Source organism: Castor canadensis, chromosome 9 (assembly GCF_047511655.1).
Source record: "Castor canadensis chromosome 9, mCasCan1.hap1v2, whole genome shotgun sequence".
In the NCBI taxonomy this organism is placed as follows: Eukaryota; Metazoa; Chordata; class Mammalia; order Rodentia; family Castoridae; genus Castor; species Castor canadensis.
Genome location: NC_133394.1, coordinates 24,561,611 through 24,583,795, shown reverse-complemented (window position 1 = coordinate 24,583,795; position 22,185 = coordinate 24,561,611). Strand labels below are relative to the sequence as shown.

Here is a 22,185-nt window from a genome sequence, read left to right as displayed (position 1 = left end):
TTCTTTTTTTTTTTTTTGAGCAATAAATATAAAAGATAGTACAGGTAGGAAAAGAAGTAGCAAGGACACTCAAAATCTCCAATTTGTTGAACTTATAAAAATTACCATGCTGCAAATGCAAATTTGTGCCTGCAACACTTTGCTGTCAAAATAAATTGATCTCTGTGTGAATGATAATCCTTAAGCTCTCGGCCTCTGAGGAAATGCACCTGCCTCAGAATGACAAACAAGAGAAGGTGAGTATTTGGCACAGGGTCTCTACAGTTACAGGAACCTGTTTGGAAATGGAAGGAGCACAATCTCCCAAATAGTAGAACAGATTAATTCACATTTTTCAGTATCTCTCAATTCTATCTCATATATTTCCTGGATTTACTTTACCCATATGATGCCCTTGGTAGTATCTAAGAGAAATCAGGGATTTGTAAATTATTTGCACATTCAAATTTTAAAGCACTGTGACTTCTCGACCAGACATATCCCTGTGTTTGTACGAGAAGACACATGGTTCAGCTTGTTGCTATCCAGAACATGATGGCAGAAACAGGAACTAAGTCAATTACAAAGAGCTCTTTGCAGACTAAGGAAGGATTTATCACCTGTGTCATAAGGCATCTTCTCAGATACTGTTGCTTTTGTGGTTCAATTTGCCTCCTGAGTGACAACAAATATATATCCTGAAAACTATCTTGTCCACTTCAAGTTTCTGTATATAGACACTATATCTTCAACCCCAGGTTTTTCACTTTATCATTTATATTTGTGTTGAGAAATTTACTGTTAGGTATATAGTGAGACACTGCAAACAAATATAATATGTCTGATAATCCCAAGCATGAGGCAGAATGGTTGTTTTGATATCTGTTGATTCAGCCTCTCTTCAATAAAATTCACATGAAAACACCCATTCTCATCTTGTCAATTCTTTAATAGAATATATGTAACATCTTTAAGTAAATTATACTACACCATTCTAAATCATGCCTCTGTCTTTACAAATCTAATTGACTCTCACATAATTTTGTACTTGCAATCTTCTCTGATTATTTAAGCTCTGTGGTGAGTAAGTTACAAAAATATTTTTGTTATTATATTGTACACTCTGCTAGATATTTGAAATTCTTGTCATTGAATAAAAATGCAAATATTGTGAGTGAATGTTACACATACACATAGACAAATAAGTAGGAAAAATGTAAAAGGAAAAACACAGTAAGAGTGATAATAAGTAAATCAGCCTTTTGTGCTGGAGTTATGGCTATGTTCCTAGATGTGTAAACTTTGCTATGTAAACAAAATAGAGAAATAGAAAATAACTTCTTACATATCAGGGATACCCTTTATGTTGTAAACATCAGCAATAGTTCCCTTTTGTTCAATTCACATTTAAATGTTTCCTAAACTTATAACAGTGAACTTACTTTTATTATTAGAAAATGGCAGTGTTAAAAAATTATGTATTGGAAAGCTGTTTTGAAATAGAAAATTTTGAGACAGAAAAGGAAGCAGGTCTCACTCTAACTTGTCTATAGCTTTTTTCCTCCTATGAACAAAATAACTAGATAATATCAATATATTATATGTTGGAATATAATTTCACTCTACTCACTATCTAATATTTCCGTGGAAGTAGTTTTTTTAATAAAAGAGAAGATACACTTAATATATTCTGGGCTTTCATTGGGTCTCTTTTGATTTATTGGTCCTCTAAAATTGAAACCTCATATCTGGGTTGAGTAGGCTTTTCTTTTCTTTTTTCTTCCCCTCTCCATGTCGATGTAATTTTTTCTGTATTTTACTATTATGTATAACAGTTCTCTGGGCTGAACTTGAAAAATCACACTTTTTAAAAATCATATTTACTTTGTAAACTATGAAATGGATTCATTGTGGATGAATCCCCGACTATGTTTAGCAATGAAGCTGTAAGATATGAAATTCTTAAATCTTTGCAAAAATACTTTTTTTCTTAAATCTCCATGCTTTCTAAAAATACTAGGAAAGTTGTATAGAAAGGAAATATTTTCTAAAGCAAAAAAGTCATCTTGTAAGCAAATACATAGTTTTTTGGTAGCATTTGGGATTAAATTCATTGCCTCATCCTTGCTAAGTGGGGGACCATCACTTGAGCAACACCCCTAGTTCTCTTTGCATTGGTTACTTATGCTTTTTTTTCTTTGTTAATTAATTTTTTTGTAGTACTGGGGTTTGAACTCAGCACCTCATGTTTGTCAGGCACGCACTCTATCACTTGAGCCACTATGCTAGCTGCCTTGTTTATTTTTGAGATAGGGTCTCACTTTACACTGAGACCATTCTGTACTACAAACCTCTTACTTGTGCTTCCTCACATAGCTGGTGATGACAAGCACAAACCACCAAATCCAGCCCTTGTTTGTGATAGGGTTTCCAACTTTTTGTCCTGGCTGACCTGGAACCAAGATTCTCCACCCCTAAGTAGATAGGATTATAAGCTTAAGACACCACACCTCGCTGAAAATACCTCTTAGTGAGCTTTTCAGACAGGAATGTTCATAGACTCCTTAGTTTTAATGCAGGCTATGTGTGGATATCTAATACTGGATAAATTTTACTATTCACTACAGAAATTATTGATGTACAATGTTTACAAAAGTCCCTTATGCTAATCACAATAAAATTGCCAACAGTATGGGGTTTTGGCAGCAATTATGTTAGATTTTATTGTAAAGAAAGCATTTATATATAAATTTTTCTAATGAGAATATATTCCCCAGATGTACATTATTTAACATAATATTTGATGTGAATAGTATACCAGTAGTAATTATCTCATAATCCTGGGGCAATACCTTTTACAATTTTTTCTTAGACTTAATCTATGTGTATAAACATGAAATTATACATATTAATAAACTGGTATGTGATGATGCATTTTTAAAAAGTCTGAAATATCTGAAAATATATACTAATTATATATATATATACAAATATTTGTGTATATATATATATATATATATAAATAAATGTTTTTGAGATAGAGTCTTGTTAGGTGGCTCAGGTTGACCTTGAACTCTAGATCCTCCTGCCTCAGCCTACAAAATGATGGGATTATAAACATGTGCTATAACGTCCAGCTCCCTGAGTTGATATATTGAGTAAATATAAGCAAGTTTTAATTCCGTGTAATAGGTTTAATGTGCAGTATGAATAAAATAATAAATTTATTCTACCGAGAATTGTGTTCTAATTTAATATTTTATTTGTATTTGCAGTCTATGTAGGATTTACTTTCCAACAAGTTTAAAAGATATATTAAAGATATATTAAGCACACTCTCATTTAAAAATAAATGGCATGTACAGACAAAACACAATTCAAAGACAACATGTAGGGGCTGGGAGTGTGGCTCAGGGGCAGAATGCTGGCCTGGTATGTGTGACTCCATGTGTTTCATCCCCAGCACAACAAAAGAAAGTAACACATAACAGAATTAAGGTAAAACATAAAGCGTAATTATTCCTTCATTTAAGATAAGTCAGTGGAAAATGTTTAAAATGTGTTTGAAGTAGATCAAGGTTCAGAACCATACAATTTTAATCCATAAAATAAAGACTGCCTCAGCTCATGATGCTAACATCCATGTAACACCTCCCTACTTGACTTAAACTTCAAAAGCAGACACAATAACTGTGTGGATTCATTTCTTGGTTCTTTTGCAAACATTTTCTGAGTGTGTATGTCTATGGTAAACATAGGTTAAGAATATAAAATTGAATAATGCATGGTTCCTGTATTCAAAGAGCTTAACAAATTTGAAAAGATGATATTTTTATACATCATAGTAGTTGTCATATTTGAGACAAGAATACAGCAGAGTGGAAGCATGCAGGAATGTGAGTTTGAATGGGACGAGGGAGAAGTATATTGGATTCATGAAAAGTATTCATTGAGTGAAGGAGAATAGAATGCACTTTCAGCAGAGATAACAGCAGCCTATTCAAAGGTATGTGGTATGAGAAATCATGCATTCAAGTCTCACAGGGAAATACATATCATTTTTTTAAGTAATTAATTTAAAAAATGGTTTGGGATAAGCAATACAGGATTTCCTGTTGTTACAATAGTTTCAGCTAAATAGATATGCCTCTCCTGAAGAAATTAATGATAATATCTGGCAAATCTTAATAATAATATTTAGAAAGAGAAATGTATTAATCATTAGTATGCAACATGTATATAAGAACAAAGATTCATTCATTTTACTTTAGAGTGATATTCTAGGAATGAAATCCATAGGAGTCATGAAAAAGACAGATGCCATCACGCAAAGCAATTCTATCATTGAATTTAATTTATGCTAGTGTGTTCTGTTTACAGTGAATATGAGCTTTAATAATTAGATAAACAAAAGAATGGATGGCAGAAAACATTGAGGCAGTGCCTTTATACTAGTTCCAGGTTTAATCAAATTAGGTTAACACTCTATCAATGTTAGCTCCCAAACACTGACTCTAACTTCATGAAAACATAAATCTGTCTCAGTTACATGCTGATAATTCTAAGGTACTCTCCTTTTGTAAATTGTTATAGCGACAAAATTAAATATCCAAATTTAAACTCCCTTCAACAAATTTGAAATCAGTTGCACAGAAATGGAATCAGGAATATCTTACAGTGGTTCTGAAAGAAAGCCTCTAGTCACACAAATGCCTTAAGTGATAAGAAAATGTAGCCACTGGGAAATTAAGCAATTTGTATAGAATGAAAGCCAAGATTTAGAAAATAAAGAAATATTTAGTGGCTAATCAGTCTGTGCCAGAATTTGTGTCCACTCTAACACTGATTCCAGACTTTTGGTGACATAACATAAGGCCCTTAAATACTTTCATCACTTAATGAAATACAAAGATGACTGTATTTCCTGGCTTCCTATTACTTTAAAAAATACTTGAGGTGATTAGCTTATAAAGGGAAAAGTTTAATTTTGGCTTGTGATTTTGAAGATTTCAGTTCATGATTGATTAAGTGTTCCCATTGTTTTGGGCTTGTGGTGAGGCATCATTTTATGGTGAAGGTAAACAGCAGAGAAAACAAATAACCTCAGCAACCAAGAAGCATAGTCATAGAAAGAAGAGGAGGGGGCCAGAGTCACACAATCCCCTTCAAGGACACATCTTCAGTGACCTAAGGATCTCTTTCAGGGCTCCACACCCTAAAATTCCACAGCACCCCCAATAGCATCATTCTGGGATCCAAACCTTTAACATGTAGGCTTTTAGGGACATTCAACATCCAAACTACAGCAATGCTGATCTCAATTCACATTAACTAGTTTCCATCGTACTGGTAAAACTACAATATTCCTGACAAAGGGCACTTGGGTTGGAAAAATAATCAAAATAGTTTGGCAAAAAATTTTCAGATTCTTCTGTATTTTTTATTGTGAACAATCTTTGTTTTTTCATACAGTTTTTAAATTATTATTGTACTGGGGGTATATTCTGATATTTGCAGTTCTTGTAATATGTCATAGTTGGGTTCACTCCCTCGATCATTTTCCTTTACCCCCCTCCACTCATTCCTGGAATAGTTCGAACAAGTCTCATTTTTCCATTTTCATTCATGAGTCCATAATATTTCTACTGCTTTCAGCCTCCTTCACATTTTCATTATATCTTCCCTCCCCTCACTGGTACCAATCCCCAGAGAGGACCTGTTTTACCTTCTTGTTCTTTATTTTTGAAAAAAATAAAAAGGCATTTTTGTTTGTTTAGTCCTCTGAATGAAAGATGTTTCTGAGCTCCAGTTCTGTAATGAGCTTAACTAATCAAACAGCAAAGTGAATAGTGAGACAAAATGTGAAATAGTTAATGGAAACTGCTATTTGAAAGAAAATCAATTTGTTCATAAACTTTGTAGGTATGTTTCTTGGAACAGATATAATAGCTGAAGTGAAATATACTTGCTTTTAATAAAAGCACCATTGAGTAAGCATGATTGTAGCATAATAAAAGCCCAGCTATAATTCCATCTCACTGTTCCTCCATTATTTATTCAATAGAATAGTCTTCTGCCCTGTATGAGAATTTGGCCAGGTCTCATAGATGTTCTTCCTCACAGTTAAAGTTGTTTGAAGTAATTCAGTAGTCCTGATTCAGAAATTGAAATTGTCTACTCTAAGTAATTAACACCACAGTTTTCCTTCAAGGTTAGTTTTTTGTGTCACAGATACAGGTTGGACATGTACTTGGTGGCTGTAAGTCTTTAGAAAAGGCAAGGATGGTAGTCAGTGCCTCATATATTTTATGTATGCTAAGTCTGGGACAGGAACACAGAAAAAATATTCTTTGCCTTCAACATTCTTGATAATGAGCTAAACATACAGCTATATCTGGAATGAGAAATACAAACAAACTAACTAAGTAAATATATAAAGGGACATTATCCATACATAACAGCAACAGGTTAGGGTTATCAGTTGCCTTAAATCAGTATTTAATAGGTTATTCCTGCTATTTTTGCATAGTTATGTCTTAAAAACAGGAATCTTTTAAGATTCATGTCCAGCTAAGAGAAAATATGTTTGATTTTGGCATTTTGTTTATCAAACTGTACATTACCTGAGCAAAAAAGGATGCAGAAGAAGCAGAAAACAACAGTAGATTGTGGAAATATATACTATGTTTACTAAATGTATATTATGTATTAGTAAAAATATATTACATGGTAGAAGGGATTTATATACTTTGAAAGAAATGTTGACCCTTAAGTTCAGCAAATGTAAGTTATTAGTAAACTATCTTTGATCAGTAATTTATCTACAACTCTACAGATTCAATAGATAGCAGCTAACACTCATTGATATTATCAAGGAACCTACTATTTACTAATGAATTTTTATGCAAATATTGACCAATCAGAACATACATATTGCAGTAACATTTAAAGATACATATTTACCCAATCAAGACAAATACCTCAGAATCCAAATTCCATTCCAAACACTAAAGAAGAATATTTAAAAAATGTTTCAAAATAACTTCAAAATTATTAAATGTTTTTGATGAAACAAATGCACATTTTAAAAATTCATGGTAGATTCTCCTAACATTTTTTAAATCATGTACTAATGAGGATTTAACTATGCTGTAAACACATGCTTATAAATATACAATGTATACTATGCAATAATTGTGTCACAGTCACAGCTATTCATGTATCTACTTCCCTATCATATGGCAACACACTTATTAATCCATTAATTCTGTATGCTTGGAAAGCAGTCCCATTACTCCAATCTAAACAATGAAGATTCTTACATTTTAACTTTTTTCTATTTATACACAGCTAATCAGTTGAAATAATTTCTTAGCCTGCCTTTATACTTAAGTCCTGTTTGGAAAATTACTTAACCATTTATATCCATCATAAAGGTGCATTTTAAACTTATAGTTCACTGCAATATTTTCCTGTTTTTAACATCTCAAAGAAATATATAAGGCTAAGAGAACTGTATTAATGAATATTAATGATAAACTATGTGCAAATCTCTGAGAACACATATATATAACAAAGAATTTTGATTATCTTAAAATACTTTTTAAATGATAGTTCATTTAGTCTTAATATTACAGAACAAAAATTTGTAAGAGATGAGAGGCTTAAAAAAGCAATTGAAAAAATAACACTTCATTCTAAATGGCTAAACTTTCTTTCCTTTGTTCACTAATGGAGTTTAATCAATGTTTTCCTAAAACCTTCTGCCAAGACTTAACAGTAAGTATATTCATCTCTGAATATAAAGGTTTTATGTGTATGATTTAGCAGAAAAAAACACGTGTCCCTTTCGTTTGTGACTATCAAAACTGTAGAGTGCAACTCCAGTAAGTCATTCCTTCCCATCTCATTCCAATAAGGCAATTTAAGTTGTCTTTTAAACACTGGCTGGCACATTTGCTGAGAATCCTAAAGCGGATTTTCCTTACCTACACTGCCTGTGGAGGAAATGAGGCTATATAATCAAGGTTTCTAAATTTGAACAATTTACCTTAATTTTACTACAGAAAACATCTTCTACAGAAAGTACTGGAAAACGTTGATCATAATACTCATCTCCAAAATGATACATTCTAACATTTATACCAAGGAGAAAGTCGCAAGCGAGATATTATGCAAAACAACTAAAAAGCACTGATGTATAATTATAAATGAACCCTTTGTTCAAATAAACATATACATTCTTTGAGGTTACATAAAAAGATGTTTATTCATGAAAGTTTATTTTCTACTCAGTGCGTTTGCTTCCTATGAAGTTATCTAGTCTAAAAGAAACTTTATGATTAGTCACCACACCACAGTTATTATATTCTCCATGGAAAGATTACTCTACAAAGGAAGAAAACTAGAAAATTTAGTTAAAATTTTGCTCAGTTCTCAAAATTATATTTTCTTTTGAGTACCCATATTTACAGGAAATTATATTCATCTTTCCTTAACATACTATCAAAGATCATAGGAAAACATTGGATCTTATAAATCAGCAATAAAATAAAATATTTTTTGGACATGACCCAAACAATGTATGCACATGTGAATAAATGAATAATAAATTTTTTTTAAAAGAATGCTAATGTTTTGCTACACAATGCAGAATAAAATTGAGAACCACAAAACAATTTGAAATGGATGTGGAAATGTACTTTGAAATATAAAACATAGAAGAGTAAATTATTGAGTAATGAAGAAGACATTGAATTTTATAGAAATTATTTTGTGATAATACAAATTACAAAGGTTATTTTTAGTGCTTATCATTGCATTAAATGAAGAAAATGAGTTTAGACTATGCAATTTATTAAAATGATAAGGACAGATACAACCCTTGATTCTAGCCAAAAGGCCAAGAAGCAATGTAATTTATTCAATGCCATAGATAGATAGATAGATAGATAGATAGATAGATAGATAGACAGACAGATAGATAGATAGATAGATAGATAGATAGATAGATAGATAGATAGTAGTTTCTCCAATAATGCAAGGTTATAAAATTGAGGTGCCTTTCAAAGAAATTTTTGCACAAGAATCATAGCAAACCACTAATATGGGTTGGGTTTCTTATGAACTCTACTGAATTGAATGTGCAATAGTGTACTTCTATTTATTTGCTTAATAAGCACTTAAAGAAAACATTCAATCTGCATCAGGTAGTATTTTAAGAATCTTATAAATAGAAGCTATTGAGTCCATCAAACCATGAGGTTATTATTAGACACAGAATGCAAAGTATGACAAATTTACTTAGTTTGCTTAAGGTCAATTTAATAGCTAATAAAGAAGCAAAGTCTTCTGAACCCAGGCAGACTAAATCAGTCATAATACAATGTAAGCTCAGAAATCTCTCACATTTGATGAGTGTATTTATAATTTCCAATTGCTTTCTATTTTGATTAAACTTTAGGACTCATTTTCATGAAGCCAAAATTTATATAAATAGATGGATGTTATTATTATTTTCATTTGCAAGTTTACCAGCAGAACTGATTATTTCTTTTTAGCTTTTTTTCCCTGTAATTAGAACATTCTGCAATCAGGTGTGCCTTCTTTATGGCTTGTGACCTAAATAGAGGTTTCTTTAGGTTTGAGTCACAGAGAGACATAAGCAGGCTTTGTATTCAGTATTTCTTTAAAGCAAGTAGATATATAAAAATTTGGCTATATTAATATTGATAAGGAAGTCTAATGAGCTTTTAAAAGTTAGCGATCTAACTGTCCCTTTTGCTGCGTACTACCTTTTTTAGCTCATTGTTCCACTTAGCATTGTTACAAACTTCAAAATTTTCCAGTTAATCTAATGCCTCATGCAGATTATAACAAAATCTAACTATGCAGTTTGTTTCACTTGGATAAAATAACAAGAAACCTATTGGTTCATTTGTTTCTAAACTCTAAGCTGCAGTTTTCTTTAACAACAACAGCAACATCAAACAGCAGCAAAAACAACATCTCCAAAGGAGTTACAATGGTAAACCTTGCCCCAAGGGCTTATATTGTAACAGCAATTAATTATCTCAATAACCCTATGAGGTAAAGACTGCCATTACTCCCCATTGTAAAGATGACAAAACCGAAGCTACCGTTGCTACTGTTTTCATATTGTTATTTATAATGACTCATACGTGACTTAATAGACTTGTTTCTGCAAAATCTAGCTCTGTAGACCATTTTCTTTCATCATTGGGCTGGCCTACTCCCTTAAGCAGGTTTTTCAACCTGTATGCATTAATGATTCCTGGAGCTTCCAATGTGTTTTCTGATTCCAAAATGTTAAGAATGGCAGGGAAACAGAAATCCTAGACTGCTCACCAAAACTTCCTCTAACCTTCCTGATTTACCCAACTATTCATTTAGCATTTTTTTTGTACGCATTCTGTGCTGGACTAAACCAGAAGAAGAGGGATGCAAGTCATACATACCCAGAACATTTCTCCACACTTAATCAGGACAAATACCCAAACCAAGAGTTGATGTTTTCTGATCAGAAAAGAGTGTAAACCAGGCACACTTCATTTAAGATACTTGTGGCTAATGATTGCCCTTATTTAAAACTCTGAAAACTCAATGCAAACATTAACATCTAAAAAAATTTTATTATCAATGCAAACATTAACATCTAAAAAAATTTTATTATGTTATTGTTGTACTGGGGGTACATTGTGACATTTACAAAAATTCTTGCAAAATAGCACAGGTGAATTCACCCCTCCATCATTCTCTTTTATCTCTTCCTCTCCGATTCCAGGAATAGTTTCAATAGGTCTCATTTTTCCATTTTCATGCATGAGTATATAATATTTCCACTACTTTCAGCCTCCTTCAACCTTTCCTGGCTTACTTCCTCAAAAGACACCTCTTAGTAGACATAACATAATACAATTTCTTATCCAGTTGGCCCTTTGATATTGATGATATACTTTTCTTCATTTATTTTATTGTAGTTAAAATTATTTGTAATTTTTAATAAATTAAAATATCTCATTCTTCTGTATTGCTAACTTTCAAATTCACTTAATTTGATTCCACATAAAATACAACCTCACATACACAATATTAGGAAATGGAGATAAACAGTTTCCATGACAACATTAATTCCTTACCTTTTAAGATCCGTGGAAAAAAGTATCACATTGCATACAAAAGTACAGTTTTAAATCTTGATGGGCTTTAACTTCTTCACATAATTCACAATAACGGAATAAAAAGTACCAACAACCACTGAGTTTGGTAGGAAGTTTAAGCAGTGTACTATGATACTGATATTGACTAAATTAAGAAGCTATAAAATATAAAGATTGCCAGGAGTTACCTTTCTTTCTCTCATATTTATGTCCTTTATATAATGGCTGACTGCTTTTGTACAACCCTCTGTACAAGGCTAGAGAGCAGGCTCGGCTCTGCCCTAATGCTGTATAGACTCAGCTTCATTCCTTCATTCTTTCCTAAAAGATTCTGGCTGGAACTGGAACAAGTATCTACAGACAAGCTATTCTTACGTTCTGGGGTTTGCTAAGCAGAGTTAGGACTCACAAAACAAAATGGCATTAGAGTGAGTAGGAAAGAATGTAGTAGAATTTCAACAGCCTTAGGTTCTGAAATATTTAAGGTTCAAGAATAGATGAGCACCATTAACAAAGTGACTATTATCTATAGATGCTTGTGGAACTCAAAGGTTCAGAGCAAAGATATCCCACCATAAGAGTATCATGATGTGTATGACCTTGAATCAAGGGGACATCATAAGTTGCTAAGCATCTTGAAGGCATGAATTGAATTTTAATCCTTTGTCCAGCCATAATTAACAAGCCAATCTTCTTATAAACCATGAATGGGCTAAATTTTAAAAAAAGCTTAGTACATAATAATAGAAATGTATCCATTCTGTTTAAAACATATATTTCTATGTTTAATTAAAAATATTTCTCTGAATGACAATCTATTTTAAATCTAATAAAAGATTACAGAAACCAAGCCAAGGACTTTTAACTCAAAAGATATTAGAGAATACCTAGCCCACTAGTAGCTTATTTTGTCAGTAAAGATTTAATTTATTTGAAAAGGTGGCACCTGCTACTTATCATCCAGAGGACAGAAGTTCAATCATCACAAAAAGAAAGAAAAGCATTTGGCTGGTACATTGGGATACTCATGAGCTTTGATGGCACATTGTGATACCATTTCTACATCACACATAATGCATAATAGATTAATCGCTCTCAGCATCTGTGTCCAGGATAAATTTTTGATAATAACATCAACCATGTAGAATTATTTTAAAGGGTGTGGCACTTAGTAGGTCCTCAGTAAAGGTTAGTCCTCTTTCCTACCAATTGCCATCAGAAATGTTCTACTGACATCTAGTGGTTGCTCATGAGAACCTCAAGAAGGACACTTGAAATTTATTCTCTCAAGGAAATCACACATTCATTCAACAAATGCATGTTAAATATCTTCTGCATCTAGGCCTTTAAAATAAGTTCTCATGGTTGCAAAGATGTGAGCGATACATTAAATACCCTACATAATCTCTCTACTTAGTAGAATAGACACATGCTAGCCAATTACTCTAAAAATTGTAATGATTTCTATATCAGCTGTTAGAAAAAAAATGGTAAAAATTGGTAAAAAATCAATCAGCATTATTTTGAGATGATGAAGACCCAAACCCTAAGTAATAACTGGAACAGACCTAGAATTATAACAGAGAGATGTATCTCAAGTCAAGACTGCATCTTGTAGCACACAAGAAAGAAAGAAGAAATATTTTTTTTCTCTGTTCACTGGGATGAATGACTATTAATGTCATTAAATGAAATGAAAAACTGAGCAGAAAGAACTTCAGAAGGGGAAGGAAAGAGCAAAGAAAATCAAGATTATGAACTCACTGCCTTTGTACATTTTTTTTAAAAAATTATGAATATTTAATTAAAGATGCCCAATAAATAAATAAGCACATATATCTGGAGAGAGACCTGGTTTGGAAATATAAATTTAGAATTGTTACCATACAAACAAATATTAGAACCACTAAAGTAGATGACATTACAGAGAAAAAAAATAGAATGTGTCAAAAGAGGAAGGACTAAGAGACAAGGTCAGAACCCTGGGGAGCACCATTATTTAATGAGCCGGACCCAAATCAGAACTGGGTTTAGGCTGTTTGTTCAAAACAGCCCATTAGTAAGTTACAGACAATGCTTAGACCATAAAATGGCTTTGGAAAAGCTTGATGATAGAAATATTCTAGCAATATCATAACATAACTTTTAAAAACATGTTTGAGATGACTTTAAGGTTTAAAAGCAGAACTATAAAATGCTTTCCCTATAGTTACATGGAATAGCATGTTTTTAAAGTTTTTCTCTCATTACCTAAAACCCTGGTATAAAATTTAAGTATAGTCTTTCACTAAGTCAGGGAACTTTTATCTGACAGCATATTAAAGGCACAGATATTCTACTTATCGTATTAAACCTGGCTATCTAGTTTTCTTCCCATCTTTTAATTTTATTATCTTCCTTTTTCTCTTTCTTTTCCTTTCCTCTCTCTTGACATGTGTATTTCTTGCTTCAGTAACATTCTGGGAAAAGAGCCCAGTTGGCTTAATGTTTTATTATTGCAGACCACCTCACAAATTTAGGATATTAGCTCTACAGTGATGTTGTCAGGATGGAAAGAGGAGTTATGCATGCTACTTAACACCTACAAATTTATGACCTCCCAAACTATAACCATTTTATTTTTAAAATTCAAATTATTCCCTTCCCTTTCACATCTTAGCACATTAGGAGAAATTATTAAAAATGAGCTATCAACTACTTTTATTGCCTCATGACTTATATTTTCTACATGATAATATTAGATCTCTTGGTTTTCATATTCATATATCACTTTTGTGTCATTTTAAACTGGAGTCATTTTAATTATCACAGATTAACTTAAATACCATTTAACTATGCGATTTCAAAATCCATGTACTGCAATTGCATGCATTATATAACTTTGAGCAATCCATTAAATTTCTCCGTACCTGAATCAGCTTTATTTAGTCCAAAGGGAATTACAGCTCAGGGTGGTCACATTGTACCTGAAGACCTTGCATAATTTAATCCCAACAAAGGATAATGGGTAATTTAACCAGTTAAATTAGCTTCATCATGCAATAACCTACACAATTTAAAATTCACTTAGATTACCAGCTTTGAAATTATGAAGCATGCAAAGTCAAAATAAATTCAGCCATATAAAAATTTGTCCCATAGAAATGATTCTTACAAATATTTATTTTTCTATTTCAAATTATTATACCTCAAAATCACCTAACTTTTTGCAAAACTTATTAGAATCTTTCCCTATTTGGACTATAATGGAAATAGGTGAAATTTAACATGACTTTGAATTTATTTCTCTATGTAATTCTAAATGAATACCCAAATATACTAATTCAACACACAAAAGGCAAAAGGAATGAATGAATGCACTATGTAGAAAGGAACTTGCATGAGGTGCACTAAATGCAAATTTTACTGATTCTAAAAAGGATCAAGATTAAACTCAACAAACATTTATTGGGTACTTTATAAGTCTTAGAAAATATTCACAGCTTTATGGATATAAGTTGAACAAGACCCTGTTCTCTAGGAGCTCATTATCTGTAAGACAGACTGATGGATAAAATCACTCACAATACAATGCAACAAACACAATGTAATGGAACAATTCTTCATGTACTGTTTTTTGCAAGTAGATCCCAGGAGCTTTCTCCTGAATTTGTGGTGCTGGGTTTTTACATTCACAGAGTAGAATCTCTGCTGTCTTAACTTGAGGTAATAGCCACAGTAACAAGTAAATAATATTTTAAAACTTTCATACTGATTATTTTTATTGTCATGGACATTGAAATCATTATTTCTCATATGCAATTAAATTTTCTCTCTAGCAGTCCTATGAAGGAGGGTACAATTAGTGATCTCATTTTTAAAATAAAGAAACTGAAGTACAGATAGATTAGGTAACTTGTTCAACATAACATTGCTGAGCAAAGGGTAGAACTTTTACTAGAAGTTCTGGATTATGTCCTCAATAACAAATCTACCATGCAACAATGAATTTTATTGTATAGTCGCTCTTTGCTTCCTGGATAATGTAGTGCATTTTTGTGCCATGAATATCTTCACCTACAAAATACATACAGATTTGTCCCAAGTTACTGCATGACCCTATTGAAACCTTTGCTCCATTAATGTCTGAATCATTTTCAATTTTCCTGAGTAATGCATAAGTTGATTGATCATTCTTAATAAGTGAATACTTAAGTTAGTATGTTGTCCAGGTACCATTCATTGTTTTTTATAATGTGTTTTCACTTATGTTTTTATAATGTGTTTTACTTTCAATATGCTTTCCTTATTGCCAACTTTTGACATCTTATCAACATGACTATTACTTGTTTTATTTCATTGAACACCATTTATGAAGATTAATCGCATCTTTTACAAGGCAAAACTAGAAGTCATTTGCTTTTTTTGATGCTTTTGTGTTTCTTCATTCTTGACACTGTTTAACTAGATACTACTTACTCTTAATATTCTATCTGACCTTTACTCTTAGAAACTACACTAAGCATATACTAGAGTTAATAAGTATAACTTGCTGGAAGAGAAAGCAACAAAGTCTTTGATAAGTCATACTTGGAAGCAAGAAAGATGTAAAGAACCATTACTCAATTTTAGGAAAAGGTCGCTAACATGTTTTACACATTATGCACAGAACAGAATCTTAAAATTGGTCTTGTGTGTGTTAACAAATATGTTAAATTTCTAAAGTTTCAGACTTTTGATTTCTAAAATATTTCTATATTTCAACCAACTATGGAAAAACATTCCTGATTTGGCTTTCAATCATATCAGCTAATAGTTACATGAATTAAAATTGTAAAGTTTCATTAATTTATCCATTTTGAGTCTCATATTTTGCATATTTACAAATAAGAATATGAATTCAAATAAACATATTTTTCTGTCAACTGTTTGAAAAGACTTTCTTTGAAGTCCTATTTTGACTAATGCCCTTCAAAGACAGACAACCAAGTTTAATATGAATTTTCCTAAACAGACTGTAGACTAGTGTACTTAGATTAGAAAAGAGAAGTGTAGGCCAGGTTCATAACTCACATACTGGCAATGATTTCATTTAAGAAATACAATAGATCATAAAACATCTGTAAGATCTATGATATCTAGATAGAAAATTTTTAATTTGGTACATTACCAATATTCATCTTCCTTTATAGGATTATGTTTAAGAATCATTAAAAGATGAGTCTCCCAATCCACTCTACTTATAATAGAGTTGGAGAGGAGGGCCAATTGAGAAGCTAGCTTAGCTATGGTGTTTAGGATTTGGGAAAGAAAACTGGAAAAGCAAGAGGAAAAGGTGGTAGACTGCACAAACTGCTTGTTTCAGAAAATTCCATGTGTTCCCAACTCAACCTCTATTGATTAGAAAATAACAAAGGAAAGTGGAAATGGTATTCAACAGTCACCAAACATTATTCTAGAAGTATTAATAGTATACTTTTTTTATCACAAGTGCCTTAATAAATCTCTCCTAGTCACAATTCATCAGGAGCTAAATTTTATTATATAAATTTTTTCTTCCTTCAAGAAATCAAAAGGTAGAGAAAGAAAACAAAAGAAAAATAACATTTAAAAAATATCTTGGTTCCTCTTGCCAAAACATAATTATTTGATTGAAGCATGTGGATGAACCAGGGGGAATTATATCATACTTTCTAAAACTGGAAGCAATTACCCAACTGTAGAGAAGACAGATGAAACAATAATTTGAAGATAGTCATGGGAGACAAAGTGTTAGCAAAGAAGTAGAGGCCGGCCAACTTACAAAAGCAGAATGGCTAGAATTACAGAATAGAGAAACACAGGAAAAGAATTTTTTCCATTTTCCAAAACACCAAGAAATAATCTCTACAGAAGGAAACATCTGACCTTAATTTTTTGCCTCCATTTCATGTAGGTTTCTATTCTTTGTAATCAATTACTAACCAAAACAAAATTATAGCAGTAGTCATGTCTCAGATGAGATAACCTCTAAATGCAACTGATAAGTAAATAAGAAAATTGATCAGTGGAGAGAGCAAAAAAAGAAAGAATGTTTTGGAAGTGAGGATTAGTTAGTTTTCCTAAGAAATGCCAGGAGTCAAAACTGTCAAGTGGTGGTCTGCCTATTAATTTTTTCCTCTATGCTATCTACTCATTTCTTCACTTATAAGTCATAGGATTTTCTTCATGTTTTGCTCTGGGGTTCTGCTTCCAAAATTTTGAATCTGGCTTCACTGCTCATTAACTTGTAAAACTTGAGGTAAGCTCAAGTTTTAAATTCTTTCTGACTTTGTTTCTTCTTCTTTGAAATGAGAGTGATAATTGTGGCTATTTCAAAAGTTTGTTGTAAGTATTAAATGAATGTATATGGTGAAGTGCTTATAGTAATACTTGACAGTGTGACAGGCAATTATTAAGTTTAACCAATTTTTATGGCAAAGACAGACACTGTTTTTCTAGTTGTATAGAGTCTTACAATCTATAATTTCTTATCTAAAATTCTTCCAGTCAAATGTATCTGGTAATTCAGAATTACTTCAATTTTGTAATGGTAATACAGAGCAAAGTGCATATCTTTTTAATGTCTCTAACAGGGTTTGTAGCAGCAGGCTGCACAAACATAGGCTTGATATTCTGAAGCAAAACCTATAAGTATTCTTGTGAAGTCGTAAAAATAAGGACCAAAGATAGGTCTCTTAGTTTATATCAGGCTTGTGCCACCAAATAACTTTGAGCCTTCCATAGTAGAAAAAATAAAATCAGTCTTCAAGGCACTTGCAGATAAGGAATTGTTTATAATTTTTTCTACTCTTCTGTATATTGTTGATGGTTGATATTTGATTGTAACCAAATTTGGCTGCAATCAAAATTTAATCTATTAATGAAGAGAACGAGACTCTCTTAAGTCAGTAAACAGAGAGCAAAAAGGAAGCTTCTGTTTTGAGAGAAAAGGTGGAATAGTTGAATTGCCTTTAGAGGATATTATATGCTGAATTGTGTTCTTCAACAACTCACATATTGAAACTTTAACCCACAGGATCTCTGGGATATTCAGTTATCTATTATTGTAACAAAATATTTGAGATAATCAACTTATAAAAAAGAAAGGTTTATTCAGGCTCACAGGTTTGGAAGTTTTGACTGCCCCTGTTGCTTTGATCCTGTGGTGAGGCAACATATCATGGTGGGGAGTACATGCTGGAGCAAACTAGTCAACTCATGTCCAAGATGCAAAAAAGAGAAGAATAGACGTGGATACCACATACCCTTCAAGAGCATGTTCTCAGTGACCTAAAACCTCTAACTAATCCCTAATTCTTAAAGTTTTCCTCACCTCCCAATAGGGCCTGGTGAGGACAAAGCCTTATAGGGACTTTGGAGAACATTAAAGGTCCAAACTATACCAACTTCAGAATGTGATTGTTTTTGGAGATACACCAAACTTTGAAGGATGATAAAGATTAAATGAGGCTATTAGGATAGGTCTTAATTCAATCTTACTGGTGCCTTTATGAGTGAGAACTTAGGCCTATGAAGAGACAATAGGGGTGCTGAGGAAATACCCACTGAAGGCACAGTAAGGTAGCCATCTGCATACCAAGGTAAGAGGCTTGAGGAGAAAACAAACCCACCAACACTTTGATGCTGCCATTCTAAATGCTAGCTTCAAAAAGTGTAAAAAAATAAATTTCTGTTTAATGCTTTGTTATGGGAGCTCTAGCAAGTCAACCTAGTATATAGTAACAATTGTTTTAGAGCTATTATTTTGAATATAACTCTAATTTGTGTGAAAAAGAAAATATTCTTTTTGCTTTTAATGTAATTAACATAACTTCATATAAAAGTTTGATAGGACGATGATTTTTAGATGATAGAATCACAAATACATTTTTTGTTAATAGGAAGTCTTATTTGCAAATGTGAGATTAAGTATGGGGAATGATGTAGTGGTCACAAGCAAGAGACTGAGGTGATCCTTGTCTGAAGGATCACCACAGGATCATCATTAGGCTGACCGAGGAGCAATGTCTGCAGAGCTGTTTCAAGGTGGCTCAAGGACAGGCTGTGAACACAGAGTGAACACAATATCAAGTAACAGTCTTCCACAAAAGTCAAGAGGAAGGGATGGAATGAGATTGGTGGCTTTGTTGTCCAGCTGAGAAAAAAGAGCAGCAAAGTTGTCTGGAGAAATAAGCAGTGTGTTCTCTTATAGATTTGTAGAAATTAAAAACATCAGTTATCGAAGGCAATGATTAAAAATTTAAATAGTTCACACAGGAATTACTTCTTCCACATGAAAATATAAACCCAAACAGAAAAGAAATTCTTTCACTAAGTTGTAGATAAGTACCAAAATAATGAAAATGTTTTTCTGCATACTTTTGGTGTGGTCATTAGCTTCTATTTATAATTAAGAAAGGAATCATCAGAGTTCTTTTCATTTATATAGGAGTAAATACTTCTCTGATGAAAGAGGCTGAATTAGTTCAACCATCTGGATTACTATTTTCCTTTTCCATTAATTGACATAGTTAAAGGGCAAGAAACAAATGTATAATCAGTTGCATACACAAATGAAAACAAGAAAGAAAAACAAAGCTCTTACAATTGAAGAATGTATTTTAAATAAAAAATGCAGGAGTAAAATGGACATAATTGTTCTTGGCCTTTTCAAATGAAAATATCTCCAGGGCTTCACTGAGTTTAAAAATAATATATGTTCTTCATTGAAACAGAAATTAAATTCATATTGATTAAAAGTCAAAGTCTTTGCAATGTAATTTTTCCTGCTCTTTAACTCTTTGCTAAATCCACTCTAAAGATGTAAATTCTTACTTATATTCAGATTAAGAAAAAAAGACATATAACAATGAAAATATGTTGCTTTCCAGAACCTGGAAATCACAATCTTTACCATTCTGTGCAAAGCTACAGCGTCAAAATATCTGCCTGTAAATCTACCTTACAAGACTTGCCTTTTAATAAACCATCCAGGACTTCAACAAACTGTGAATATCCTCCCTTAAATCCCTCTCCTGGAAACTTACAAAAACTTTGTCAGACAACTGTTGATTTTTTTTTTTATCACATTGACTCTATTGACCTTAGCTTTGCTTTATCAACACTTTTTTTTTTTCCTTTGTGGTCTTGTCTGAGTTCAACAGTCAAAAATTGAGGAGACAGGATGGATGTTCGATTGGAGCCTCTTTGTAGCCTGACTCAAGCCTCTCTACTTGAAGCAGGTTAAATTCAGGTCTAAGTCTTCCATTCAGGGTCTCTCTGATTGGAACAATGAGTTGAATGCTGCTTGAGGTCTAAATTCATAATTTCTTTTTCAAATGCAATGTTTCTGCCTCTTAGAAATGAGAACGTTTTTCAACAATCCTTTGGTTATCTAATGGACTTTGGAACATTTTCCTTGATTAAAACTTCCTTTTGGAACTCCACACACTATTGTTTAACTATTTTTGTGACTCTCACTGTGAGTCTTGTCTAACATTAAAAACTCACAAGTTGAAAAGACTGCCAGACTGATGCCCTTTAGGCATTTTCATGGCCTTTTCAAAGCTCCTTAAGGACTTTCCTCAAACTTGTCTTTGTTTTCCTTAGTTTCACTTTGCTTGAAAATAAATAGTTTGCTAGCCCCCAACCTGGTCTTAGGTCAAGTTCATAAAACAGTGAATTGTCATCATTTTCATATTTGCTTGGTTTGCTACATTGAACTCCTGCTTACTTTACATGCTAACTTCAGTGTGCATGTAACTGGCATAATTTCACCCTCTACAATCTGAAATTTCTGTATAATTTTAGGGAAATTTATCATAAATGGAATTGTTGGAATATTGTCTAATAAATTTGAATTGAATTGAAATTTTTCTTTAAACATGTTGTAAATGTTCTTGTTATGATGCTGTTCTCTCTCTCCCTCCCTCTCTCTCTCTGTCTTTCTCAGTCCCTCTTTCTGTGCGTGCACATGATAGATTCCCTATATTGAAGTCTTCTTTTATGCTTTCACAGTGATGATTTCATATTTGTCAGTAGTTGCCTCCCTCTCACTCATTTCCCTTCCTCTCTTTTTTATTTTCTTCCTCTTTTGGGAAATACTGTTTGATCACTATGTGCATACTCTAGATAATCAGTCAAACATTTCCAAAAGAACAACAACAAAAAAAAAACCCCTTAAACTGCATGTACTCCTTTTGATTTTTATTTTCTCACTTCAGATATCTCTACAATTGTCTATGATTTTGGTTGTTTTTTTATTAAAGTAGAATATTGATTCATAAGCAGAAGGCCTCTTTTCCTTTATTGCCTTACAATTCCAAGAAAGTTAAAAAATAGGAACATTTTATTTTTTACCAAGTCTTTATTGAATTCATACTGTAAATCAGATACATCTCAGTGTCAAATATAAGCACTGAATCACTAAAAAATTCTTGTCAAATAAGGAAGGGTTAGTGTCATCCAAACTTTTATAATGTCAATAAAAATATATTAGTAGTAAGTATATATCTCAAAAACACTTATAACCACTGAGGTTATATAAGAATTTCTTATTCTTTAAGACTGTACACATGATGATGGGTGCTGACTCCCTTCACGGTGGAGGGGGTATGCATGCATTATAAGATACTTGGATAATTGTGTAAGACTGTACAGAAGCCAAGAAGAGATATCTAAAGCTGAACAAAATTGGAAAATTTAAATACCATATTCTAAATGATAAACAATAAAACATAAAAATGAAAGCAAGCTTTATAGAAAATCATTAGTGATAAATGTTAATACTGATCTTTTTCTTGTGGAAGTACACTTTTTATTTAATGCACAAAGCCACCAAAGAAGTGTAGTTATTTTATGTAATTCCAAAATTATATACCATATTAGACTTTAAGTAAACAGTAACACTTCAACACCTTTGCTAGTTCTTACTTCTAAGAACAGTACACTCATTTCAATTGTAGTCCTATCCTTAGAAACCATATATTTTTCTTCTCTTGTCCCATTAAAAAGAATTCTCTCCAAT

General features: G+C 32.3%; 1 protein-coding gene and 1 pseudogene across 7 annotated transcripts in view; both read right to left on the bottom strand.

Moving 5' to 3' along the window:
• Positions 1–22,185, bottom strand: part of Ccser1 (coiled-coil serine rich protein 1) — a 1,264,311-nt gene that overhangs the window by 444,252 nt on the left and 797,874 nt on the right. Inside the window, exon 11 of one of the 7 annotated variants that reach the window (XM_074041368.1) lies at positions 1–22,185. This exon is cut by the window's left edge and continues 12,258 nt beyond it. The exons of the other annotated variants lie outside the window; for them this stretch is intronic. Coding sequence (XP_073897469.1) covers positions 22,165–22,185 — 21 coding nt within the window. The 3' untranslated portion in view covers positions 1–22,164. 7 annotated transcript variants of the gene reach the window in all.
• LOC141411090 (U2 spliceosomal RNA) lies at positions 8,772–8,893 on the bottom strand (annotated as a pseudogene).